The sequence below is a fragment of the Lepidochelys kempii genome, chromosome 1, assembly GCF_965140265.1.
Source record: "Lepidochelys kempii isolate rLepKem1 chromosome 1, rLepKem1.hap2, whole genome shotgun sequence".
Classification (NCBI taxonomy): Eukaryota; Metazoa; Chordata; order Testudines; family Cheloniidae; genus Lepidochelys; species Lepidochelys kempii.
Window position 1 is genome coordinate 327,590,421 of NC_133256.1, and position 21,211 is coordinate 327,611,631.

Below are 21,211 nucleotides of genomic sequence, written 5' to 3' on the forward strand. Positions count from 1 at the left end.
TTACCAGCTTAGGTTAAAACTTCCCCAAGGTACAAACTATTTTATCTTTTTCCCTTGGACTTTATTGCTGCCACCACCAAGCATCTAACAAATATATAATAGGGAAAGAGCCCGCTTGGAAACGTCTTTCCCCCCAAAATCCTCCCAAACCCTACACCCCCTTTCCTGGGGAAGGCTTGATAAAAATCCTCACCAATTTGCATCGGTGAACACAGACCCAAACCCTTGGATCTTAAGAACAAGGAAAAAGCAATCAGGTTCTTAAAAGAAGAATTTTAATTGGAAAAAAAAGTAAAAGAATCACCTCTGTAAAATCAGGATGGTAAATACCTTACAGGATAATCAAATTAAAAACACAGAGAATCCCTCTATGCAAAACCTTAAGTTACAAAAAGACACAAAAACCGGAATATACATTCCATTCAGCACAACTTATTTTATCAGCCATTTAAACAAAACAGAATCTAATACATATCTAACTAGATTGCTTATTAACCCTTTACAGGAGTTCTGACCTGCATTCCTGCTCTGGTCCCAGCAAAAGACACACACAGAAAGAGAGAACCCTTTGTTTCTCCCCCATCCAGCTTTGAAAGTATCTTGTCTCCTCATTGGTCATTTTGATCAGGTGCCACCGAGGTTATCTTTAGCTTCTTAACCCTTTACAGGTGAAAGTGTTTTTTCCTCTGGCCAGGAGGGATTTAAAGGTGGTTAGCCTTCCCTTTATATTTATGACACGCCCCCCAAATCACAGATAGGGTGAAACATTGGCAGTGATTTCTTCCTGGAGCTCTAGGAGAAAACAGAGTTAATAAGACACTTGCATCTCTAAATATACTACCAAGTATATAAAGACTAACAATATTTTCCACATCTCAAGGACGATTTTAACCAGTTGATTCTGGGAAACTTTCATGGGAGAGTGCATCAGCCACTTTGTTAGAAGCTCCTGAGATGTGTTGGGTGTCGAAATCAAAATCTCGGAGAGCTAAACTCCACCGAATAAGTTTTTTGTTATTTCCCGTGGCGGTATGAAGCCACTGTAGTGCAGCATGGTCAGTTTGCAGGTGGAAACGCCGTCCCCAAACATATGGGCATAGCTTTTCCAGAGCATAGACAATGGCGTAACATTCTTTTTCACTGACTGACCAGTTGCTTTCCCTCTCAGACAGCTTCTTGCTGAGAAACACTACAGGGTGGAATTCTTGATCCGGTCCTTTCTGCATTAAAACTGCTCCCACACCACACTCGAATGCATCTGTGGTTACTAGGAACGGTTTGTCAAAGTCTGGGGCCCTTAGCACAGCATCAAACATGAGTGTTGCTTTAAGCTGGTTAAAGGCCTTCTGACACTCTTCAGTCCACTGAATGGCATCTGGCTGTTTCTTTTTGGTTAGGTCTGTCAGTGGGGTGGCAATTTGGCTGTATTGCGGTACAAACTGCCTGTAATATCTGGCCAAACCTAAGAAGGATTGGACCTGTTTCTTTGACTTTGGGACAGGCCATTTTGGATAGCATCCACTTTGGCCTGTAGGGGGTTGATAGTTCCTTGACCCACCTGGTGTCCAAGGTAAGTCACTCTGTTTAGGCCTATTTAACACTTCTTAGCCTTAACAGTTAGTCCTGCCTCCCTGCGCTCGAAGACTTTTTGTAGTTGTTCCAGGTGTTCCGCCCAGGAATCCGAAAATATGGCCACGTTGTCAAGGTAGGCGACTGCATATTCTCCTAATCCCGCTAGCAGACCATCTACAAGTCTTTGGAAGGTGGCGGGTGCATTCTGCAGCCCAAAAGGGAGTACATTAAATTCATACAGCCCGACATGGGTGGTGAAGGCTGACCTTTCCTTGGCGGATTCATCTAGCGGTACCTGCCAGTACCCCTTGGTTAAGTCCAAGGTAGAGATGAACTCAGCCCATCCCAGTTTCTCTAATAGTTCATCTGTGCGTGGCATTGGATAGTTGTCTGGGCGAGTCACAGCATTTAGCTTACGGTAGTCCAAGCAAAAACGTATCTCCCCATCTGGTTTGGGAACTAGAACCACTGGAGATGCCCATGCACTGCCAGAGGGGCTGATTACCCCCATCTGTAACATATCCTGGATCTCCCGTTCTATAGCAGTTTTAGCTTTTGGAGACACCCGCTAAGGTTGGACTTTAATTGGGTGAGCATTACCTGTGTCAGTGGAGTGGTATGCCTGTTCAGTCAGTCCTGGGGTGGCTGAGAACGTTGGTGCATAGCTAGTGCACAGCTCCTTGATCTGCTGTCGCTGCATACGCCCATGGGTCATGGAGAGGTTCACCTCTTCCACTCCACCAGCACTTTTTTCTTCATAGTAGACACCATCAGGCCACTCAGCGTCGTCTCCTCCCTGGGCTGTAAACTGACAAACCTTTAATTCTCTGGAATAAAAGGACTTTAGAGAATTAATATGGTACACCTTACGCTTTTGGTTGGAGGTGGGGAATGCTATGAGATAATTAACAGCTCCCAGGTGCTCCTGGACCGTGAACGGCCCTTCCCACGACGCTTCCATTTTATGGGCCTGGAGTGCCTTTAAGACCATGACCTGGTCGCCTACTTTGAAGGAATGCTCTCTGGCATGTTTATCATACCAGGCTTTTTGCTCTTTTTGAGCATCCTTTAGGTTTTCTTTAGCAAGGGCTAAAGAGGTTCGGAGGGTGTTTTGTAGGTTGGTTACAAAATCCAGAATGTTAGTTCCTGGAGAAGGTGTAAACCCCTCCCATTGCTGGTTCACTAACTGTAATGGCCCCTTAACCTCACGGCCATATACAAGTTCAAATAGTGAAAACCCTAAACTGGGATGTGGTACAGTTCTGTGGGCAAAAAGCAACTGCTGCAACACTAGGTCCCAGTCATTGGAGTGCTCATTTACAAATTTACATATCATGGCCCCCAAAGTCCCATTAAATTTCTCCACCAGACCATTTGTTTATTGATGGTAAGGGGTGGCAACCAAGTGATTCATCCCATGAGCTTCCCAAAGGCTTTCCATAGTTCCTACCAGGAAATTAGTTCCTGCATCTGTGAGGATGTCGGAGGGCCAGCCTACCCTGGCAAAAATGTCTGCTAGTGCCTGGCACACACTTTTAGCCCTGGTGTTGCTTAGAACTACTGCTTCTGGCCATCGGATGGCAAAATCCATGAAAGTCAGTATGTACTGCTTTCCTCTAGGTGTCTTTTTCGGAAAAGGCCCCAGAATATCCACAGCTACTCGCTGAAATGGAACTTCAATGATGGGAAGTGGCTGGAGAGGGGCTTTGACCTGGTCTTGGGGTTTTCCCACTCTTTGGCATACCTCACAAGACCGGACATAGGTAGAAACATCCTTGCTCATTCCCTCCCAATGGAATGACCTCTCCAAATGGTCTTTGGTCCTGTTCACCCCAGCATGGCCACTAGGATGATCATGGGCCAAGCTCAAGAGCTTTACCCGGTACTTAGTTGGAACTACCAACTGTCTCTGAGGATGTCAGTCTTCCTGGTGTCCACCAGAAAGAGTTTCCTTGTATAAAAGTCCTCTTTTTACAACAAACCTGGATCAATTAGAAGAGCTGAGAGGCAGTGGGTTGCTCCAGGCCGCCGTCCAAGCTCTCTGGAGGCTTTCATCTGCTTCCTGTTCAGTCTGGAACTGTTCCCTTGATGCTGTAGATATCAGTTCCTCATTGGATTGTGGACCTAGGCTTGGTCCCTCTGGAAGCGATGTAGGGGATGGGGCTGTTTCCATTGACTGTGAACCGCTCTCCGCTGGTGCACTATGTTGGGGTTCAGGCTCCAGCTGAGCCTCTTGTGTAGGGTTATTGGCTGCTGCCGGTTCCGGTTCTGGGACTGGTTCTGTCTGGGTCTCTGTGACTGGATCCACTACTGCTGTTGCAGACATTGGCATGGGGTCCGGGTCCATCACCTCTGACTGGGTCCTGGTAGAAGTTTCCGGAACAGAGCTAGGCGGGACGGCTTGCTTAGCCTGGCTGCGGATGACCATTCCCACCCTCTTGGCTAGCTTCACATGATTGGCCAAGTCTTCCCCCAACAGCATGGGGGTGGATAATCATCATATACTGCAAAAGTCCAAGTTCCTGACCAGCCCTTGTACTGGACAGGCAACTTGGCTGTAGGCAAATTGAAGGAGTTGGACTTGAAGGGTTGAATTGTCCCTTGGATCTCTGGGTCGATTAAATTGGAGTCCACTAAGGAAGCATGGATAGCCGACACTTGTGCTCCGCTGTCCCTCCACGTGGTGACCTTCTTCCCGAGAATGCTGAGTCCATTTCCTTATCCCATAAACACTGTTTTATTTCCTCCTTGGACATATTCAGGAATTGCTCCTGAGCTATCAAATCACACATTCCGTTAAAGCTAGTGACACCCTTTCCTTGGACCCATTTATCTAACAGATCCTTCATCTGGTTAAGATAAGCCACATTACTTAGTCCAGGCCCTCTCTTAAGGGTTCAAAATTTTACTCTGTTTCAGATGTAATTTGAAATTGCTTTAAAACCAAATCCTTGAACTTATTATAGTCAGAAGCCTCATCGATAGGCATCTTATTGAATATGTCCAGAGCTCTTCCAGTCAATTTTGCGACCAATGTGGTCATCTTGTGAGCTTCAGGAATTTTATGGAGAGTGCACAGTCTCTCAAAGGTGAGAAAATATTCAGCAATATCACTGGATTCATCATACTGTGGACATAGTCGCTCTCATTTGTGGATTGTTGGGGAAGGATTGTTAGGGTTATCCAGTAGATTCCGCTCCGCCCTTACCTTCTCCATCTCCAGTGCATGCTTCCTCTCTTTTTCCTTCTCCTCCAGTTCTTTTTCCCTTGTCTCCATAGCTCTCCTGTGGGCAGCCTCTAGGGCTTTTTCTGCCTCTTTTGCAGTCTACATTTCTTTGTCCTTTGCCTCCATAGCTCTCCTGTGGGCAGCCTCTAGGGCTTTTTCTGCCTCTTTCGCTGACTCCAGTCTGGTTAACTTCAATTTGTGTTGTGCCTCGGTTTCTGTCATGTTTGCCTCTCTGTTTTTAACTAACTTTACACCCGAGAGTTAGAAATAAAACAAACAAACAAACAAAAAACTTGGCTTGTCAAAAAAAAAAAAATATATATATATAGGTTGTGCTGTAACCGGATACCTATGTTCTCTGATAGTGATTGTCAGCCTACAGAAAAATAAAAAAAAAAAAAATCCTAACACCTTTGTCTCCAGGAAAATAGACAGAAAACCCCCCTAGTTGCTCTTAGGTAAAAAAACAACTTCAGGTCTGTGAAGACTTCTGAATTTCCCTGCAGGAGGTTAACTACCCTGCCTTTAGGTAGAGAAAACTCCAGCTTACAAAAGACAATTACCTTTTGTCTCTGCTCTGGCCCCAAGCAGAGACAAAAAAAACTCTAACTGCTTTCAGCTTAAAACCTACTTTCCAGCAGCCCAAAGGAAATAAAAAAAATTTCCTTTTTAAAATCTGTGCTTCTGGTTCAAAAAATTTCAACATGATTTCAAGTTAATCCCACCGCTCTGCCACCATGTCAAGGTTCCTTCCCCACTCTGAACTCTAGGGTACAGATGTGGGGACCTGCATGAAAAACCCCCTAAGCTTATTTTTACCAGCTTAGGTTAAAACTTCCCCAAGGTACAAGCTATTTTACCTTTTTCCCTTGGACTTTATTGCTGCCACCACCAAGCATCTAACAAATATATAACAGGGAAAGAGCCCACTTGGAAATGTCTTTCTCCCCACCACCGCCCCAGCTTTGAAAATATCTTATCTCCTCATTGGTCTTTTGGTCAGGTGCCACCGAGGTTATCTTTAGCTTCTTAACCCTTTACAGGTGAAAGGGTTTTTTCCTCTGGCCAGGAGGGATTTAAAGGTGGTTAGCCTTCCCTTTATATTTATGACAGACCTGTTTTTATTTTTCCTTGGATAGTGGAAAAAGGCATTGAATGACCTTCTGAAAAGCTTGATATCATTCTGGGCCTTGAGGTATTACACAAGATTCAGTCCAATCCCCAGAGGACACCATCTCAGCACTTGTCATCTGCTGCTTCTTCTAATGTCAGGTAGTCCTGAGAGAATAACTGAACCTTTAGAATTCTCAACTTTTGACTTTGTTCTATTACAGCAATGTAAAACTTGAATAATTTAATGGAATTGCTCCATAGCTGACTGGTGTAACAGGAGAATTGGGCTCACTGTAAGACATAAGCAGAAGGCAAATGTGGATATACAAGCAAAAATCACAAATAAGGAAATATACATAACAAATACAAAACTTAGGTATACTGAACAAAAAGATGGGAAAATTAACAATGAAGATTGCAGAAGACAAGTCATTTTTCAAACAGACAGGGAACAGAATAAACAGAATAAATCAGTACAACATGTAAGAGGAGTTAAGGTAACAATTATAGGATAAGCAGAAATTGCAGAATTGCTAAATTAATTCTTCATTTTAAATGTTCACAAAAGAATATGCGTAGATTGAAGACAAGCACAGAAATACATTTTCTCTACAAGAAAAACTAAATGCAGGAAGAACTAGTTCAAAATAAAACAAGTAAAATAGAAATGATTGAAGCTGGGTAATGCACCAGAACAAAACAGGCTCCATTCCAATATTCTGAAGGAGGAATTTAAAAAAAGAAGGAAAGTTCAGTTATTTAAAATTATCAGTCTTTGACCACTCTCTCTTTGCTGGAACATTTCCCCCACCTCCATGCCTCAAGCATACACTTCAATTTTGGGGGAAAAAAATACTTCCCTCAATTCTCCCATGTATCTTTCTCTTCTGTTTTGCCTATAAAATTATGGATCTCTCATAGCTTTGACTTCATCCTCAATTCATTCCTCCACTCTGGAGTCAACCCTCTCTGCTTCCCCAGAATTGTCCTCACTTACTGCAACTCACTAGTTGCTTATTGCTAGCTAACTCTAAATGGGGAGGTTTCAGAGTAGCAGCTGTGTTAGTCTGTATCCACAAAAAGAAAAGGAGTACTTGTGGCACCTTAGAGACTAACAAATTTATTTGAGTATATGGGGAGTACTTGATCTGTCTGCCTTCCATAACACTGCTGATCACTCTCCTCCTCCACTTCATCTTTCTCCTTGATTCTTCAACTGTGATTTCTTCTTTCCTTGCTAATCGAACCTTCAGTGTGTCCCTTGATGCCTTCTCAATTTCCTCAATTCTTTCCACTGGTCTTCACCCTCTCTCACTCCATTATTTTCCTATCTCTCAAGGCTCAAAGTTCAATTTAATCTTTGGACTGGCTCCTCTGATGTGGCTGAGGCACAGTTAGTGCATTTTAAAAGTGGGAATGCAAAAAATGCCCTTTGCACTGACTCACCTGATCCTGAGCGCACTGTCCCCAAAGGTTGCTTTAACATACACTGGCTAGTACGCTATGATATCCAGAAATTGCCAGGACACAGGCGAACCTTGTGTATTCCCCTTGCCCACAGATATCCCCCTTATGCTGGTAGCTGGATGCTATTAGGCTATAGTGATGCTATGCTGTCTGAGTTTTCCCCCTGCATAGGGGAGATTCTCTGGGGCTGGATCTGCTGGGTTTAGGTATGCAAATAGCCAGAGTGCAGACTAGGATTTGGGGCCTTAAGCTCTTTTCTCCTTTCCGCCACACTGACCAGTATTTCTCAAATTCATGTAACTTTTTCCTCTTCAGAGTCATAGATATAAAGGACAGAAAGGATCATTATTATCATCATCTAGTCTGACCTTTTATGCATAACACAGCCCAAAGAACCTCACCCAGTAACTTCTGCATCAAGCTCAACTCCTAAATGATGTGCTATAGTTCACACAGAAAGAGACTCAATCTAGATTTCAATACTTCTATTGATGGAGAATCCACTATGTCCCTAGGTAAGTTGTTCCAATCATTAATTTTCCTTACTGTTAAAACATCTGTGTCTTATTTTTAGTCTGAATGTTTCTAGCTTCAACTTCCCACCATTGATATCCCTTATTGTGCTACATTAAAGAGCCATTTACTATCAGAAATCTTTTCTCCAAGTAAGCACTTGTAGACTGTGATCACCTTCTTTTGGTTAAACTAAAAAGACTGAATTTAAGTCTCTCAATATAACCACAAATAATAATAAGAACATAAGAATGGCCATGCTGGGTCAGACCAAAGGTCCATCTAGGCCAGCATCCTGTCTTCTGACATTGGCCAATGCCAGGTGCCCCAGAGGGAATGAACAGAGCAGGTAATCATCAAGTGATCAATCCCCTGTCGCCCATTCCCAGTTTCTGGCAAACAGAGGCTAGGGACACCATCCCTGCCCATCCTGGCTAATAGCCATTGATGGACCTATCCTCTATTAATTTATCTAGTTCTTTTTTGAACTTTGTTATAGTCTTGGCCTTCACAACATCCTCTGGCAAGGAGTTCCACAGGCTGACTGTACGTTGTGTGAAAAAATACTTCCTTCTGTTTGTTTTAAACCTACTGCCTATTAATTTAATTTGGTGGCCCCTAGTTCTTGTGTTATGAGAAGGAGTAAATAACACATCCTTATTTACTTTCTCCACACCAGTCATGATTTTATAGACCTCTATTATATCCCCTTTTAGTTGTCTTTTTTCTAAGCTGAAAAGTCCTAGTTTTATTAATCTCTCCTCAAACAGCAGCCATTCCATACCCCTAATCATTTTTCTTGCCCTTTTCTGAACCTTTTCCAGTTCCAATACATCTTTTTTGAGATGGGGCAACCACATCTGCACACAGCATTCAAGAGGTGGGCGTACCATGGATTTATATAGAGGCAATATGATATTTTCTGTCTTATTTTCTATCCCTTTCTTAATGATTCCCAACATTCTGTTCGCTGCTTTTAACTGCCACTGCACATTGAGTGGATGTTTTCAGAGAACTATCCACAATGACTCCAAGATCTCTTTCTTGAGGGGTAACCGCTAATTTAGACCCCCATTGTTTTATAAGTATAGTTGGGATTATGTTTTCCAATGTGCATTACTGTGCATTTATCAACATTGAATTTCATCTGACATTTTGTTGCCCAATCACCCAGATTTGAGAGATCTTTTTGTAGCTCTTCGCAGTCTGCCTGGGACTCACCTATCTTGAGCAGTTTTGTATCATCTGCAAATTTTGCCACCTCACTGTTTACCCCTTTTTCCAGATCATTTATGATACATTAAATAGGACTGGTCCCAGTACAGACCCCTGGGGGACACCATTATTTACCTCTCTCCATTCAGAAAACTGACTGTTTATTCCTACCCTTTGCTTCCTATCTTTTAACCAGTTACCAATCCATGAGAGAACCTTCCCTCTTATCCCATGATGGCTTACTTTGCTTAAGAGCCTTTAGTGAGGGACTTTGTCAAAGTCTTTCTGAAAATCTAAATACACTATATCCACTGGAGTCCCCTTATCCATTGGATCCCCCTTATAGTATATATATTCTTATATATACTATATAAGAATCAAAATCCTCCCGTTATCATCTCTATTGCTAAAATCCTCCACAAATTAGTAATTTCTCACCTTAATTTCCTCAACTTCTGTCTTGCTTCACTGCACCTCAATGCCTCTTCACTCTGCCTATAATATTGTTGCAAATCATCTTTCTCTTCCTCAACACCAACCACATCCCTGTCCTCTTTAAATCCTATCATTGGCTTTGTCTCTCAGTGAATTCAATTCAAATTCCTAGTCCTAGTCTGAAAGGCGCTATACAGCATCATTCCACCTACATCTCAGCTCTCACTTCCCCCTACTTTTTTTGTCATTCCTTATGCTTTTCACAATACTTTGGTCCAGCTTCTCTGATCTAATTTTTCCTTCCCCCTTTTATCTCATCAGGCTTCAACCACAAAGTACACGCTATGTCCTTCGTATCTATTCTAGTAAAACCACCTCTTCAAGCAATCTCACCTCTTTTTTCCCCCCACTGTTTTGTTTTATTTAAAATATAACATCTTTGGGAGATTGAACATGTCTTAATCTATAATTGTAAAGCATTCTGTACAGTTATGATTTCTATATACAGTAAATGACTTCTAATAGTAAAATGAGTAGATGAAGGGGAAGTACTGTGGCTCAGAGGACACAGGGAGAGATTGGTAATCAGAGAATTGGATTCTGTTCCCAGCACCTTTATGTCAGTTTCAACGTTTGATACTCAGCTCAGCACCTTTTTGTCAGTTTCAACATTTGATACTCAGCCCATTTGTAAAAGGCCTTAAGATCTATGCTTGGAAAGTACTAGATAGGTCTTATTTAGGAAAGTTCTGGATAATACAGACATATCAATTTAACTATTAGTTGCATTAATATTTTTACACTGATTGCAGATTGATCGGGGCACTTGATAAAATTACATGTAAACCTCAATTTTACAAGTCTCAGGAGGACATGCAAAACTTAATAAAATCTGGAGTTAAGTCAGGAGGTTTGGATACAATAGTGTACTATTAGGTTGGGAGACAAGGGCATTTTGACTAATACAAGGGACTTTTGGAAAACTGGAGTTCATAACATTGTAGTCAATGTTGATTTAATCAAAGAGAGACAGGCTATGCTTAAGAAAAGTCATTAAAAACTGTCAAAATAACAAATCCCAGATGACAGAATTTGTGAACTTCATGCAAGTTTTCAGTTCAATGTCAGCTTAGAACCTACACAATGGTATTGTATAGAAGATTGGCTACTTTGAACTCAATTGTGGCTTCTTGAGCAGGCACAGTTCTTCTTGGAGTTCCAAGGAGCACAGCCACTGTACCACCTGGGTACAGGGTGGCCCTTATGTTTCCCTTTATGCAAGTTTTGGAGGGGGTAGGTCACAGGTGTGTTTTCCCCTTTTGAGGTGGCTAGCACTGCCAGTGTGCAATGTGGCTTTTTCTCTTGTGAAACAGCACAGGGCTAACCACAAGTCTAGCTCTTCCGAGGAGAGGCTGAGGGAACTGGCTTGTTTAGTCTGCAGAAGAGAAGAGTGAGGAGGGATTTGATAGCAGCCTTCAACTACCTGAAAGGGGGTTCCAAAGATGGAGCTCGGCTGTTCTCAGTGGTGGCAGATGACAGAACAGGGAAAAATGGTCTCAAGTTGCAGTGTGGGAAGTCTAGGTTGGATATTAGGAAATGCTATTTCACTAGGAGGGTGTGAAGCACTGGAATGGGTTACCTAGGGAGGTGGTGGAATCTCTATCCTTAGAGGTTTTTAAGGGCCTGCTTGACAAAGCCCTGGCTGGGATGATTTAGTTGGTGTTGGTCCTGCTTTGAGCAGGGGGTGGGACTAGATGACCTCCTAAGGTCTCTTCCAATCCTAATCTTCTATGATTCTACCAGATTAACTATGAATAGTGTAAAATTGTTTGAATCTGTCACATATAAAACCCATGGAAATGAATAAATCTAAAAGGGTGATTTCTTGAAGGAATTTTAGGTGGAACTGAGTGTCATGGTTTTGATTCTAAGGCAATTTAGAAAACGAGGACTGCAGTTACTATGTATGCATGTATGTCTCTACAGGACTGACTAAAAGAGAAATCTAGGGTACCATCCTGACAGTACAAAATGTTAGAATGAGATTCGTATTAAGCTTCCCAAAACAGTTCCAACATAATAAATAAAAAATAATTGTAACAGGAGTAGTATTTACTGAACACTAAACTCTAAATCTAGTGGGATTTTCTCTATTGATGCAAAAGACACAGTAAATTGTCTGATTCTTTTATTTTCTTTTGTATTACCATAGTGCTTAGGAGCCTTCATCATGAACCAGATCCCCATTGTGCTAAACCAGAGGTGGGCAAACTACAGCCCGTGGGCCACATATGGCCTGTGGGACTGTCCTGCCCGGCCCTTGAGCTCCCGGCTCCTCCCCCTGCTGTCCCCCCTCCCCTGAAGCCTCAGCTCGCCATGCTGCCAGCGCTCTGGGCAGCGGGACTGCATGATGGCGTGGCTGGCTCCAGCCGAGCGGCACGGCTGCCAGTCCTGGTGCTCTGAGTGGCATGGTAAGGGAGCGGGGGGGGGGAAATATGGGGCAGGGGGTTCCCAGGGGCAGTCAGGGAACAGGGGGCAGTTGGATAGGCGTGGGAGTCCCGGGGGCCTTGTTAGGGGGCGGGGTGTGGATAGGGGTGGGGGCAGTCGAGACAGGGAGCAGGGGGGTTAGATAGGGGGTGGGGTCCTGGAGCATGGTTAGGGGACGGGAAGTGGAAGGGGGTGGAAAGGGGGCGGAGGCCAAGCTGTTTGGGGAGGCACAGCCTTCCCTACCTGGCCCTCCATACAATATCAGAACCCTGATATGGCCCTCATGCCAAAAAAGTTTGCCCACCCCGTGCTAGACACTGTACAAACACAGAACAACAAGATGGTGGCTGCTCCAAGGAGCTTACAATCCAGGTATGTAAAGAGATCTTTGTATGAAGTGACAGGTTTCAGAGTAACAGCCATGTTAGTCTATATTCGCAAAAAGAAAAGGAGTACTTGTGGCACCTTAGAGACTAACCAATTTATTTGAGCATGAGCTTTCGTGAGCTACAGCTCACTTCATCGGATTGTGCTTATCCTGTATTCAAATTTATATTAGCAATTTAACCATTCAACATTTTCTATTATATTCATGGAAAAATACTGACGACCTCTCAACTTGTCTCTAAATTCCCTTGGATGTTAAAAAAAAGACTATAGCCAAGAAGATTACCTTTGAAATATGAGATAAATTATGAGTTCAAATTGTGTGTATAAATATTTCTCAAGTTTTCTCCATCCCTGTGATTATCTATCTATTCAGATCTATTCTTACAACTTCTCAATAGAAGAAAAAATCTGATCGAAAACATTTCACGTGAACAAAAAAGCCAAGCTAGAAAAAAAAAAATCAATCATATGAAGATGTAATTGCGATTGTCAATTAGGAAAGGTTTAGCCATTTAAAATGGTAAAATTAAACAAGATACAATTACAGCTATTGCAGTTTCAGTCACTCTCTGAAGTTCTAAGCTCCCTCATGTGGCTCGAAGGATCCTAATATTAGGAGCCAAGTTAATCTCATTTGATTATTTAGGGTGAGAATCTCCACTGAATTTGGGTACCTTTTAAGCCAAGGGTGGGCAAACTTTTTGGCCCAAGGGCCACATCTTGGAATGGAAATTGTATGGTGGGCCATGAATGCTCACAAAATTGGGGTTGGGGTATGGGAGGGGGTGTAGGCTCTGGGGTGGGGCCAGAAATGAGGAGTTCATGGTATTGGAGGGGGCTCCAGGCTGGGGTGGGGGAGTGGGGTGTGGGGAGGGTGAGGGCTCTGGCTGGGGATGCAGGCTCTGGGGTGGGGCTGGGGATGAGGGCTTGGGGTGCAGGAGAATGCTCCAGGCTGGGACGGAGGGGTTCAGAGGGCAGGAGGGGGATCAGGGCTGGGGCAGGGGGTTGGGGTGCAGGAAGGGGTGTGGGCTCCAGCTGGAGGCACGGGCTCTGTAGTGGGGCTGGGGTTAAGGGATTTGGGATGCAGGAGGATGCTGTGGGCTGGGATCGAGGGGTTCAGAGGTTGGGCGGGGGATCAGGGCTGGGGCCGGGGGTTGGAGTGTGGGGAGAGCCGCTTGGCCTCAGCGCTTACCCCAAGCAGCTCCCGGAAGCAGCAGCATGTCCCTTCTCCGGCTCCTATACAGAGGCGCAGCCAGGCGGCTTGCATGATGCCCTGTTCGCAGGCACCACCCCCTGCAGCTCCCATGGGAGTGCTGGAGGGACCCATTAGAGAGCGTAAGAGCCGGAGTGGGGCCATGCAGCTGCTTCTGGGAGCTCCGTGGAGCGGCCCCCGATGCTGCACCCCGGCTGGAGCACGGCCATGTGAAGATCCAGGTTACTATGCACCCCTCCCAAGTGGCATAATCTGCCCCGCTTGAAACAGTCTCTTCATCCCCGCCCCGTGCTGACCCCCATGAGATATTCCTCCCATGCTGCTGCGCAGGGCCTGCCCTGGGACGCTGCCGCCAGCCTCCCACCACTTACGTACACGCTGGGTGCACCCAAGGCAGGCGCCGGCGGTGCGCTAGGGGCCCCAGCCCTGCCTCAGGGAGGAGCCGCTGTGCTCCATGTCCCAGCCACCTCCCGCGCCCTGCCTGCCCCTCAGGCTGCCGCGCGTCGCTCGCTCCCCTCAGCCTCCCCTTCCTGCCGACTCCCGCTTCAAGTGTCTCCGCCCCGCGAGCAGCTGAGCTGTCCGAGACAGCAGCCCGGCCACCCCTCACCCACCAACTGCGCACTCACCCGAGCCCGCCTTCCCTATCCGCCTCGGAGCTCGCTCCTCTCCCCTGCGATTGGCTGGGCGCCTTGTCTCTCCGGCGCCTCCCCCTCCCATTGGGCGAGGCCATGGCGCCGCCGCCCTGCTCCCCGCCCCTCCCGGTGCGATCGGTTGATCCGAGCGGAGAGTAAATAGAAGCAGGAGCCCAAAATGGCGGAGTCTTCCAGTCCCGTTCGCGGCGCGGCGCCGCCGGAGCAGGAGTCGTTCGGCGCTAGGCCGCCTCCGGCTGCCAAGGCTTCGCGGGGGCCCCAGCCGGCCGCCAAGAGGCTGAAGGGAGCTGACGAGAAGGGCCTGAAGGGCCCCAAGCGCGTCAACGGCGAAGGGGGCGGCGGCGGCGGGAGCAATAGGCAGCCGCCACCACCGCCAGCGTCGGGCTACGGCGGCCCCACCGCCTGGGGCTTCGCGGCGCTCCCTGCCGGCCCACCTGGGGGCGGGGGAGGCTTCGCTTTCCCCTCTCAACTGCACGGCAAGCTGTTGCCGCCCGCCGTGGTGCTGCCGGCCCCCTCCCACCCGCAGCACCAGCACCGCCACCACAGGCATCGCCTGGACCCGGCCGCCGATGGGGCTGGCAGCGGCAGCACCAGCAAACCCAAGAGGCCCAAGGAGAAGCGGGACAAGGAGAAGAGGAAGCACGGGGCCCTGGCGGCGGGAGGCGGCCTGAGTGCGGCCGGCCGGGAGGAGAACGGCGAGGTGAAGCTGCTGTTGCAGAAAGGTGGGTGCCCGGGGCTGCGCTCCGCGGCGCAGGGTGACGGACCCCTCAAACCTGCCCGGCCGGGACACCTGGGAAGCCGCCGGTTTCAGTGGAGGCCGTGGAGGGAGGGTGACTGAGGAGGCGGTGATGGGAGGAGTGGGGGAGCAATCCAAGGGGGGATGTGGCAGGGCCTGGAGGGGGGCAGGGAGGGGACTGCACCGCGGCGGGGAGGGAGGGCGTGGCTGGCAGGTGGGGGTTTCTCGGGCTTTGGGTCTCCCTGAAGCTGCTGCGCGGGGAGCAGGAAATGGTTGTAATGTTGAGTTACTCTTTGATCGGAATGGCTGCTTCTCTTCCCCGCTCCCCCCAGTCAATACGTTGGCTTGTTAGCGGTGTCTCTAAGGGAGTATGCCCGCGGCCACCCCCGACAGCGGAAGCCCGACCTTGGGCTTGGAGCTCTGGTGTAGGCTTCGTAGAGAAGGCGGCAGCAACAGCTCAGTCTGGCGGATCCTGTCAAAAAAGGGGGTGTGGAATTAGCGATGGCGTCAGCTGGAAGCTGCCAGAGGCCTTGGGTTTTCATACCTATTAGGGAAATAAGGATGGCTAGTGGTCTGATTCAGTTCATCAAATGAAACTCTTCTTGCCATTGGTGTGGAAATAATGAATATTCCGAGAAGGTGTAAGCTGCAAACGCTTTTCTGTAATAGACGTGAGACCCTGGTGTGGTTCTCTCCCTCTCTCTTCCCCCTCCTCCCCCATTAATTTTTTATGGGTTGTGTCATGCAGTGGCAGAGAACAACATGCTTCTAGACTCTAGAAAGGTGGCCATTGAACACCCCATCTGAATGCCTCTTCAAAATCCTTTCCAGAGGATCATCAGGGTAAAACTTCTGAGAAGTACTTGGGAGCGGGTGTTTTGGGCTGAATTATGTGGGTGAACATAACTACAGAGAGCTTGAACTTTCTTCTGGAGGAGAGGTAGATAATGTGTTGGCTTTTTATATTTGACCAAAATCATCACACACCTTTCGTGTCTACAAGCTTCACTTCCCATGTGCGATGAGAAGAACAATTTCTGATGCTTAGAACTATCTTAGGCTAGTGGCCATTTTAGTTAAAACTTACAGCTGTTTTAAAAATTAGGCTCTTTCTATTAATATCTTTAGTCATTGATATTAGACCGTGATTCTGTAAAGACTTTAAGGACATGCTTAGCGGTGTGAATAGTTCTATATATTATTCACAAGCTTAAAGTTAAGCATGTGTGTAGGTCTTTGGGAATGGGGTCTTAAACACTAGACATTTCTGGTATTTAAATTGACAAGCCAGAGACACACTAGTTGAACAAGTAAAATACTTAAGACTAATTTGGGGAAGAAAATACCTTCATAGTCTCACCAAAAATACTTTTTTTTTTTTTTTTAAAAGGTAATTCTCCATATATCTGTCTAATAGGGATGAAGTCCTCCTGCCTGCTAGGAAAATGGGTACTAAGAGCTATGCAGTTTTGGAAAAAATCTCTGTTTGTTCAGAGAGATATTATATGGTCTCAATGTGTCACAAACATATAAATGCATTTGTGGAAACAATGTTACAATAGCAAGATAAAATGTCTCTAAGTCTTTAAAAGATACTGTCTGATAAAAATTGTCAGGTGAAGCTGGGCCCCCTTGAAAATAGTGGTTGGCTCTTTATTAGAGGTGCCACAACAACAAGCTTTTTTCTGGGAAATGACAAATAGAGACGGTATATGGACAGGCAAAAGTACTTGAGATTTTAGCTGTAAAGCCTTGTGAACATTTGTCCTAACCTTTCAATTATTGCTTGAAAAATCCATGCACCCTAATGGATAAAACTTTTCAAAGCAAATGAGGGCCACAATACATAAATTTTGCATAGCACTGTGTGGTTTTCTTTCCCCCCCTCCAATCTTGCTCTATAGGCTGTAATTATAACTTTCTAAATGTGAATTAATATAAGCTGAAGCAGTGTCATCATCCTGAATCTGCAGCCAGACAGTTCCCCTGCTTTTACTGCTGGGAAAATGATGAGCAGCATCATGAAATTTACAAGGTTGGTCACTTTTTCATTGTTAGTATTCAGAACATGGTGGGCAGAATTGAAACAATAAATTTCACATTTTGCTTGAGGAAAGCTCTGAGTCTTAACAGAGGTACGTACTGGAATTATTCAAGGGAGAGGAGATCCCAGAAGAGACTGAGGGGGAATGATATAGTGGCAGAGGTATATTCTTCAAGCCCTGATTTTGGTGTTTTAAGGATGGGGATAAACACCGCCTGGTGGGATGTCTACCATGCTTTACAAGTTTTGAGTTTTCTATGTGTCATAGCAAATTGCTAGTCTAACTAGGAATCATGAAACTAAATTTTAAAAAGGAAAAATGTGACCTGTATACTAGTGGTTCCCAACATTTCCAGACTACTGTACCCTTTCAGGAGTCTGATTTGTCTTAGGTTTCATCTCACTTAAAAACTACTTGCTTATAAAATCAGACATAAAAATACAAAAGTATCACAGCACTCTATTACTAAAAAATTGATTACATTTTTAGCATATAATTATAAAATCAATTGGAATATAAATATTGTACTTACATTTCAGTGTATAGTGTATATAGAGCAGTATAAACAAGCCATTGTATGAAATTTTAGTTTGTATTGACTTGGCTAACGCTTTTTATGTAGCCTATTATAAAACTAGCAAATAGCTAGATGAGTTGACGTACGCCCTGGAAGACCTCTATGTATCCTCAAGGGTATGCGTACCTCTAGTTGAGAACCACTGCTGTATATAACAAATTCCTGACATACATAGCAGGCTGCAGAAACAGTCTTCCGAGACACACTGTGATGGTCCTGTTTTTAGACGCTTAAAATTAGGTTGGAAAAGGCACTGACTAGTAAATGTACCTTAGGGAATAATCCTGAATTGGCAGGGAAATAGCATTTTTTTAAACAGGTCTGTGTATCAGCCAGTCTTTTTGTTAATGGTACTGAACTCTGCTTTCAGCCATTGTGTTGCTGAAATGAGAAATAGCAGCTGGCTGAGAAACTGACAAATAGAGTATTGGGGCTTTGTTTTTATAAAAATATTAATGTAATTTAGTGTAATACTAAAGATCTAAATGTCTTAAAGATTGGAAGACTTGCTTCTGAAATGTATTTATAATTGGCATGAGTTTAGGGGAATGTGAAGAAACTCTTTGCCTTGTCGCAATTGTCAAGAAAAGTTGTCTTTGCAAATCATTCTCCCCGTCTGACAGTGGCATTTCCATAGTCCTAATTTTTTGTTGTATGGTGGTTAGAGAATAAATAATGATTTGGAGGGGAGAAAGGAAGTGTGTGTGGGGGGGTTCTCCTTGTGTTTCAAATGATTGTACTTAGATCTTTAATCAGTCAGGGCTGATGATTTTTGTTCACTTACTGGGTATCTTCCTTTTGGTAAGTGGGCTCATTACTGAGGAACCTTTTCTTCCTGAGTAATGCAAAGGAAATTAAATCTTGTAGACTAAGGATGTGAAGCTCATTTGGATGAGAGGGACAAATCCCATGTTTTATTATTGTCTGAGAGACCAGGTATATATTCAAAATGGCATACTTCCCTCCTTCCACAATGACACTAATGATAGTAGGTAATTCCCACAGAGATCAATGGGACAATAGAGTATTTATGTAGTATCTAAACTCTTATTTCTGTATTTTCTTTTCTGCAGCAGCTCCCAGTTCCTGCTCCTTGAGGGCTTTTCTCCCTCCTAACGTGTTCCGTCCACCAGAATGATTGGTTTATGTTGGCTTGGCATTGCCATCACCATGATCGCCTTTAATGTTGACACTTGAACATCATAACTTTGATTTAAACTCTGTTTATCCTTTGGGAGGTTCTCTGCAGCCATGAGAATGAGAACCTTTTTTAAAGAAGAGCTTAGATTCCACACAATCTGAGTATGTACTTCTGGGGGAAATCTGTGCCACGGCGCAATGCAGAATTTCCTTTTCCCCCCGCACAGAATTGGTGCTGCAGAGCTGCTGGCTGCCACTAGGGGCCACTGGAGAGTCCAGTTTTCCCAACCCCCAAATAAATGATACTGCTGTGGGGGAGGGGCAGGAGGAGCTGAAGGTTCTGAGGAGCTGCAGTTCCCAGCAGACTCTGAAGGAAGAAGGTGGCTTGCAGGAAACTCTACACAAGCCTGGGACCCAGGTTTTCTCCCTCTGGATTCCTGGGCTCTGGAAGATGCCCCCCCCCCCCCAGCTGGGCTCTGTGGGGGAGGGGGTCACAGGTGTCTAGGCTCGGCAGGGCCAGCAGCTGGGCTCTGGTGGGAGAGGGGGTAGAGGAACAGAAACTGGGTTGTCATAGGAGTTTATTTAACTCTCTTCTCTGGGGGAAATATTGTTTTTTGTTTTTGTTACAGATATAGTTGGTGACACGTATTTTGAAATAAACTACCAAAATAAGTGAAACTGGTATGATTATATAGTGTTACTTTGATAAATAAAATATGCATAATTTTGCAGAACTTTAGAATACTATGCACAGACATTTTTTTTTTTTTGGTGCAGAATCCCAGGATGAGAGTTATGTCATGTACCCTGTGCTAAGTAATCCGTTGCTGTGTAAAAGCATACAATGACCATCCTCAGTTTCTTCTGAACAAAACTGAAAACTTACCATCATCCTAAAGCAATATAACAGGTATAGAGGTAAAATTTTAGATCAAATTCCATGACCAAGCATGACTTGATTCTCATTCAGAAAATCTTGTAGTAGCTAAAGAGCACAGGATTCTTCAGCAGAATGCCATGCTATCAAACATAAACAAGATGTCAAAACGATGCAACTGCCTTTCATTTAAAAAAATTGAGATCTGTAGCAGAAAAGGTTACCTTCAGAAGGCATATGCGTTTTTCTGTACCTTTATTCAGATTTACGGTAGACTTCCTTCTACAGTTAAGAAAAGCAGCCTACCTTTTCTTCTGAACGTTGTGTATTAGAGAAGAGACAACTTTCTACCTCTTTCTGTTTCCCTGTGACCCTGGCTGCTGTTAGTGCATTTTTTTTAAATTTTATTTGTTTTGGTAACCTATCATATGAAATGTTTGCTTACTGTGAAAGTGACATACATTAGTTCTCATTGAATTTCCCTTCACACTCCCTCCATTTCATCCTTAGGAGGTAGGAAGAGCAGATCACAAGGTGACAGTAAGTGGTGTGATATGGTTCTACACTTTGGATATTTCTTTGTTTTTTAAGGCAGCTGGGGCCTGTAATAATCACAGTATTAGTGATACTGATTATAGCTGTTAAACATTTTAAACGATTTACATATTTAAGATATACTGGCCCTGCATTATTTATATATATATAAGCTGTGTGTGTCACTATATAAGCATATCAATTTCCAAACACAAAGGTCATTATTAACAAGTCTTGGTCAGTAATAACAAGACTGACAATGTGAATATGCAGCAAAAGAGTGTATTTTAAGGAGGTGGATTGTGATGTGGCTAAATCACAGGTCTGGGAATTGGGAGATTTAGATTCTATATACCGATATACAAGAGACTTTGTTATCTTGGGCAAATCTTTTAATCTCTCTGTTTCCTCATTCTTGAAATGGGAGTAATATTTCCTCAGCACCTTGAGATAAGAGGCTTAATTCATTGTTTGTTTGTTTATTTATTTTATTTTTTTTGGTGAACCTCTTTGAGATCCTCGTATTGAAAGAACTGTTAAATTGCATATTAGTTTGTTCAAGACTGTCACATAAAATTGGAGATATTCGAGGCAGCAGAGTAAGGGACTATAAAATGAGAATGTAAAATGAGTCCTGGTCTTCTGTTCTACTAGCACTGACCATATTATGTTACACTAACCTATTTGGTGAGTTAATAGGGTGAATAAAAGTGGGAGTATATTTGTTTTGTCCTTTTTGAATTCTTTTAACCTTAGAGTAGAAAATGGTATCTGAACTCTTCAAAAACAGCAGGTGAAATGCATAAAACACTTTTTTCCTTCTGATACCTGATTGCCTTGCAAAAGCAAAGCAATGACCAAAAACTTTCGTTGTGTGCGAGTACTCGTGTCTTGTTAGTATGCTGTCAGATGCACCAGGTAGTTCAAACTGTTGACCCTAACTGCCTTTGCAAATTGCCTGATGATGATTAACACCATAGCTTAAAGACCTAGCATTTCAGGTTTAAGCTAGCATAATACA

At 44.4% G+C, this 21,211-nt stretch overlaps 2 protein-coding genes across 9 annotated transcripts in view; one reads left to right on the plus strand and one right to left on the minus strand.

Annotated features, from left to right (window-relative positions):
• Window positions 1-309: 309 nt before the first annotated feature.
• On the minus strand, window positions 310-15,121 carry LOC140905374 (uncharacterized). Of its 2 annotated transcripts, none has more exons than XM_073328586.1 (3): window positions 14,258-15,121; window positions 2,173-5,174; window positions 310-792 (listed from the first exon to the last, which is right to left on the minus strand). In XM_073328586.1, the coding sequence occupies exons 2-3, from the start codon at window positions 2,906-2,908 to the stop codon at window positions 749-751; spliced, it is 780 nt and encodes a 259-aa protein (XP_073184687.1). In that variant the 5' UTR covers window positions 2,909-5,174; window positions 14,258-15,121; the 3' UTR covers window positions 310-748. The 2 variants fall into 2 exon arrangements, with proteins under 2 accessions (XP_073184687.1, XP_073184686.1); XM_073328585.1 differs by having other exon boundaries at window positions 2,173-6,202.
• The window catches only part of RSBN1L (round spermatid basic protein 1 like), a 94,241-nt gene continuing 87,399 nt past the window's right edge, over window positions 14,370-21,211 (plus strand). For 5 of the 7 annotated variants that reach the window (XM_073328571.1, XM_073328574.1, XM_073328572.1 and 2 more), the window contains exon 1: window positions 14,373-15,003. In XM_073328571.1, the coding sequence (XP_073184672.1) occupies window positions 14,442-15,003 (562 nt within the window). In that variant the 5' untranslated portion in view covers window positions 14,373-14,441. Of the gene's footprint in view, window positions 15,004-21,211 lie in introns of all 7 variants that reach the window. The other 2 variants (XM_073328573.1, XM_073328577.1) reach the window with 2 other exon arrangements.

Coding starts and splice junctions, on each gene's coding strand:
- LOC140905374 (XM_073328586.1), bottom strand. CDS start 2,908: ATGATATGTAAATTTGTAAATGAGCACTCCAATGACTGGGACCTAGTG. Junction 793..2,172: donor ATACCACTCCACTGACACAG/GTAATGCTCACC, acceptor GTTTTCTCCTAG/AGCTCCAGGAAGAAATCACT.